The sequence below is a fragment of the Lithobates pipiens genome, unplaced genomic scaffold (assembly GCF_037356315.1).
Source record: "Lithobates pipiens isolate NorthernLeopardFrog02 unplaced genomic scaffold, aLitPip1_a1.2 Scaffold_41, whole genome shotgun sequence".
Taxonomy (NCBI): Eukaryota; Metazoa; Chordata; class Amphibia; order Anura; family Ranidae; genus Lithobates; species Lithobates pipiens.
Window position 1 is genome coordinate 7,905,050 of NW_027507861.1, and position 6,415 is coordinate 7,911,464.

Below are 6,415 nucleotides of genomic sequence, written 5' to 3' on the forward strand. Positions count from 1 at the left end.
TATTAGACATGTGCAAAAGGAAAAAATTTGTTTAGTTTCGTTTCGTTTTAATTCGTTAATTTCATTAAATTCGTTTAGTTATATTCGTTAACTTCCTTAAATTCGTTTTCGGATTTCATTTAGTTTTCTACCGAATTCGAAAAATCGGCCACATTCGAAAATATTTCAACGAAATTCGAAAATATTTCTACCGGATTCGAAATGACTTCAACATGATTCGACATTATTTCAACCACATTCGAAAATATTTTGTGACCCGACTTTAGGGCCATGCATCTCGGGGTCACTTGGTGCTAGAAACTCCAAATTTGGATATGTTGTAGTGCTAGTACTATTACTAGTGCTAGTTTCTAGCTATAAGTAACCCCGAGATATGTGGCCCCAAAATCGGGTCACAAAATGTTATTAGTTAATAGAGCAGAGAATGACATTTTGCGACCCGATTTTGGGGCCACATATCTCGGGGTCACTTATAGCTAGAAACCCCAAATTTGGTATGCAAACACAATAATACTAGCTCTACAACATATCCAAATTTGAAGTATCTAGCACTAAGTGACCCCGAGATACATGGCCCTAAAGTCGGGTCACAAAATATTTTCGAATGCTGTTGAAATAATTTCGAATCATGTCGAATTCATTCGAATTCATTCGTTATATTTCTTTCGTATTCGTTGTAATTTGTTATTTTTTTATTCGGACATTCGGATGCAAAATTCGGCCGAATTTCGATTCGTTACGAAACGAATTGCACAAGCCTACTAGCTATCCCAATAGTACACAGTCACCAGATTCTTGTAGTAGAGTAGTACTCACAAGGCCAGGAGAGAAGCTTCCTCCAGATACCTTATAGTGAGGCTGTGCAGACTGCATCCATAGAGGAAGCCTCAGAGTGTCAGAGAAACTTTCAGGAGTGGCCCCCCCACCCCAGCCACAGCCAGGACCTCAATGAACAAAAGCTTGAATGAGTGGAATGACTTAGGGAGGTAGCCACTCCCACCATGACAGGAGGATTCCCTTGAACAGAAAGACCCCAGCAACCTAACCAGGAGGGTTCTACAAAAAATGATTGTAGCAAAAACAATTACGACAAATACATGGATCTAACAATCCAGCTGGAAATCTTTAATCCTATGAATCTAAAATAGTTCCACAAAAGTAGAAATGAATGTTGTTAAAATTAAAAAGGGAAACCAAAATATTCTTCTTCTCCCCACCCCTCGGTCTTGGATGGAGCTATAGACTCTTTCAGCGTAAAATTCCAGTCTAGAGTTTGTACTTTTTCCCATGTTTGAAAATATTTGCTTCGGTAAAAAACTTACTTGGCCTTAGTTGGGCTGAAAACAAAAAACAGACATTGAATCATAAAGCCAACAACATTTCAGTCCTTTAGAGTTTTCTTTGTTAACTCTCAGTCTTAGTCACTCTCTGACCAATAGTCACACGACAAGAGTCCTGTGCTTCAGTCATTCCAATGCAGAGTCCAAATGATTGCCTCACCGTCCAAGTGATTAACAGGGCCCATCAAAACCTGGGCAAGTTGTACCAATAACCAAGATAATCGCTACATATGAAGATGATAAAACCTAAGGGTTAGCGAGACACGGTCTTGTTCTTCCAGGATTTAGTGAAGCTTCTTCTAATCTCTTTCACCCCCAATCCATAGACAAAGGCATTTAGAGAAACTGGGGTCATGTGGTAGATGGCGCTAATGATGTTCTGAACATCAGGTGTCATTTGTGACTGTACTCTTGGTATAACAGATGATATCAGTGCAGTCAGGTAAATAATCATGGCCACCGTAAGGTGGGCACCACATGTGTTCAAGGCTTTATGACGAGCTTTCCCAACAGCAATCTTGAAGGCCATGTAAAGAATGCAGGAGTAAGACAGTAGAATAAGGCTGACATCAGTCACCGTGACCAGGATTCGGACCATGAGGCCTACAGCATGCGGTTTGGAGGTATCTCCGCAGGCAAGGCTCAGAAGCCCCGCATTCTCACAGACAAAATTCAGAATGACGTTGGACCTACAGAAGCGGACACTAGCGGTCAGTATAACCATTGGAGAAATAAAGAGGGTACTCCTCGCGATCCCAGCGACAGACAACTGGACCAGAAAACTTGAGGTCATGATATCGTTGTATCTCAATGGTCTACAGACGGCTATGAACCTGTCCAGGGCCATTGACAGCATAACACCAGACTCAAAAAGAGACATGAAGGAAATATAAAAAATCTGAGTGAGGCAGCCAGCCAGAGTAATCTGGTTCAAATCAAATGTCAAACCAACTAGAAATTTCGGCAGGATGGAGGCTGTGTAGGAAACATTAATGGTCAAAAGAAGGGATATAAGGAAGTACATGGGGGAGTGGAGGCTCGGTATAACAAAGATCCGATGAATGACGAAGAGGTTAGCAGTCATGATTATTATATACATTACAGTAAATGGAATTATTAACAATTTCCTGTTTTTTATAATGCCAGGAAACCCAAAGAGGACAAATTCTGTGTAGGATATGATGGTCCCATTTTGGGTGACTCCTTCCATGGTAGAAAAAGCGAAGCCGAAGCCTTCAAATCAAGAACGATGTCTGAAGGAAACAGAAATATAGAGATATGAAATGAAATGTATTGATGATACATTTTTCAGCTAATTGATGGTTAATAAGTCTGAGTGAGGCTAGATTACAACCCAACCGCCCCGCCAACTGGCTCATTTTAAATTTTCAGCTTGTGACAGACTGTCGTGTTCTCTGCCAGTCACATACCAGTGTCTAATGGCTATTTCAAACCTCCCATGGATACATTCCCAAGAGGGATTAGCTAAACATATCCGGGTTTGGTTTGAATCAGGTTCAGCAAACATCTAAACGTGCCTCAAACCAAACCCAGATATATTCCTTTGATAAGGGTTTGCTATGGATGTCAAGAGAGACCCCACATTGAAAGGAGCGAAAATAATTGTCATGGCCCACTCCTTAAATTCCATAACAGATCCTTTGGGTTTTGGTATTAAGTTTTTAGAGGGGACACCATGCAAAAAACAAGAAAAAAAAGTATGAGGTCAACCCAAAAATCCATACAAGACACTTATCTGTGCATACATTCTGTCTGACCAGGAAAGAAGGTAGATGAGTATGCGCCCCCCCCCCCCACCCCCTGCCAAACCAGGCTGCACATACTTAATATAGTGGGGGCATCTTGCCATGGGGGGGATATTGATGATGATAAGGTGGTTTTGGGAGTCTGGAAGCATGGAGGCCTTCAGAATCTGGAAGACACCTATAACAAAGAGAGGACCCCAGATATCACCACCTCCCCCCCCCCCACATACGAATAAGGGGTATATAGTACCCCTACTCTTTCTCACCAAAAAAGGAGCAGTAAATAAACATGCCTTTTGACAAGTCCTTAAAAAAACACAATGTAAATCCATCATCAATCCAGATATGCAGATCAACATAAGTCATGAGTGACACCCAGCGCCTGCCAAAAGAAAACAAATACAGCTGATAAAAAGTTTAACTTCCCACGGCTGCCAGAGGCTTGAACTCGGCTGAACACCATTTTCCTAACCACTGAACTGACAGCCCAACTTTAGTTTCCAACATCGGGCAAAGAAGGCATTCTGTGGGGTCCTAAAACCTTTGGGGTTCTCAAGCTTGGAATAAACTGAAGTAATTTTGACGACAGTTATTGACGTTTTTAGACAAAGCAGTCTGATGTGCAGCCATACCGAGGATTGCCAAGGATTGCCACAAAGTGGCGTCCAAACTGGTGGTTTATTGCATGATCACAACACAAGAAAGGTGTAAGGTTTCAGAGTCATGCAGGACTCCTTGATCACATGCCTGATGAAGGGGGGTCCTGCGTGACTCCGAAATGTTGCACCTTTCTTGTGTTGTGATCATGTAATAAACCACCCGTTTGGCTTCCACTTTGTGCCGACCCTTGGTGTGCTGGCAAATATCTACGCAGTAATATCTTCAGACACAAAGATCCTCCTGTTTCTCATCAGTGCAATATACATAGAAGAGTGAAGAGGTGGTAGCAGGGAATGCTGTCCATTGCAGATCCGTTACCCCAGAATGACTTTTGTTGGACAAACTTTAGCTCTGATGAAGGAGACCCTAAAAAACCCTGAAGCCAACTTCTTATAAGAATCCTTTCTGGACTTGATATTACTGTCTTGAGTCTTCCCTTCCTGTATACTTAGTTGATTTGCGATGATCTAGGGCCCTTGTCCATCTGGACATCATGAATCAGCACCCCCTATACCCCTCATCTCTTCTCCATAGCCTCCATTTTGACTTTTCTGACTAAAAGTCGGGCACTAGTCTCCAGAAGGTCGTGCTGGGAGTGGTTGTACAATTATACACATTTTTTTTTTAGTTTGGCCAAAGACATCTAAGCCCCTGTACACACGGTCGGAGAATCCGTCGGAATGTGTCCTATTGGACCGTGTTGTCGGATAATCCGACTGTGTGTGGTCTGCATCGGACTGATTCAGTCGGAATATCCGTTGGACCCAATTTTCCAACATGTTGGAAATATTTCCCGACCAACTGGGCCGATCGGACCTAATCCGATCATGTGTAGAGAATTTTGATTGGACCAAGTGCCACGCATGCTCAGATCAAATTCCTACATCAAAGCTATTGGCTACTAGCCTGAACGTAGTCCCATTGTAACTAAATTACGTCATCACATTCTGAACGATCGGATTTTTCGACAACTTAGTCCGACCGTGTGTATGCAACAGTTTCGGACAAGATCCGACGGACAAAATCCGACAGGCAAAATCCGACAGATTCTCCGACCGTGTGTACAGGGGCTAAGAGGTGGGTTGTCTTGATCCCTTCAATATCAAGGACCATGAATTCATTATTTTTGCTTAGTAAAAGCCAAGGCTGAGAAACTGGAGAAAAAAAAAAGATCACCATGGCTTCCCCATACCTGTGGCAGCCAATTATGAACTCCAAAAGGGTAGCTGAACTCTATACAAAAATCCACTGAGAAGAGCCTGAATACTGGGGCAAGGAATAATGTAAAGAAGAAGGGAACTGAACTGCCATGACCCCGGTGACATCTGATATATAATGTTTGACGAATAACAAAGTTCAATGACAAAATGAATGTTAAAAAAAGATAAGAAACCCATAGTGAGAAAAAAATGAATGGCGCCATAAATGACTTTTCTTTTCCAGTTGGCATCCCGATATCTGGTACTTGCAGAAGGAGGTCAGCGATGGGAACCTATGCATTTTCTCAAGACATATCTTCTTTAAAATATCCTTCATAGCTTAGTGCAGGGATCCTCAAACTACGGCCCTCCAGCTGTTGCGGAACTACGCATCCCCTGAGGCATTGTAAAACTCTGACATTCACAGACATGACCTTAGTGAATTGGCCTGGATGCCACTTACCCTTCATAATTACTTGGTAAATTGGATGACACCCCACACCATGCTGTATATTATGAGACATATCGGACACATATTGGCAACATGGACTCTGTTAACCGGAGGCAAGGCTGTGGCATACGTTCCCGGTCAATGCAGGTGTATCGGTACTCTCATAGGGGCTGCTGGATATTGTGGTCCACCCGTCGTCACCCTGCCCAGCCCGGCATTCACCTCCCAGTCACTCTTGAGACAATGAACAGTCCGTATGTTTGTTTTGTATTTTATTGAGCGATTTTAAACTTGTATAGGGTAAGGGAAAGTATGGGATGCCCAGAATCAATTATGGAATCATTAAGATGATCAAATGGAACCTCTATTTACACTTCTAGAGTTCCAGTCTCCTCCAGCACAACTAGGGGGTATGTAATAGTGTGTGCTAGCTGCCTATGCTGCTGCCTGCCATATGTAGAGGGGGCTGCATGGGCCCCCTGCATCACAGGGCCCAGTTGTGGTCGCAACTGCTGCACCCCCTATAGTTACGCCCCTGATTGTAGCCTAAAAGAACCTAAAAGGGAAAGATAGACTCCCGATAATGTTATATGAGAAGATGGTTATGCAGGATCTAAAGGCATGACTAGTGGACCTAAGAGGCACCTTCGTGTCTCCCCTCCCCCATACTGCGGCCCCAGCGTTACACCCCTCGTATATACCCATACTCTTAGCCTATAATAATGAGACCACACCTTCTTTATGGGGTATAACCGGCCACAGCAGCCTTTTATTCATAAATATATAAAATATATAAAAATATATAACATATAAACCATAATAACCAAAATCTCCATTCCTTTTCTCTAACAATAACCCCCCAACTCCGGAACGTCAGTTTTTTTAACCAGGTGGCTTGTCTGGCACTTTCCCACATAATGTCACACCTTTTTACACTGCGGGCAGGCTACCGTCCTGAATACTTCAGCCCGGAGACATCTCCCTACCCGCAGTGTCCAC

At 42.9% G+C, this 6,415-nt stretch overlaps 1 protein-coding gene across 1 annotated transcript; it reads right to left on the reverse strand.

Moving 5' to 3' along the window:
• Positions 1–1,122: 1,122 nt before the first annotated feature.
• LOC143956738 (olfactory receptor 52K2-like) lies at positions 1,123–2,584 on the reverse strand. Its single transcript, XM_077466927.1, has one exon. The coding sequence runs from the start codon at positions 2,548–2,550 to the stop codon at positions 1,594–1,596; it is 957 nt and encodes a 318-aa protein (XP_077323053.1). The 5' UTR covers positions 2,551–2,584; the 3' UTR covers positions 1,123–1,593.
• Between the last annotated feature and the right edge of the window lie 3,831 nt (positions 2,585–6,415).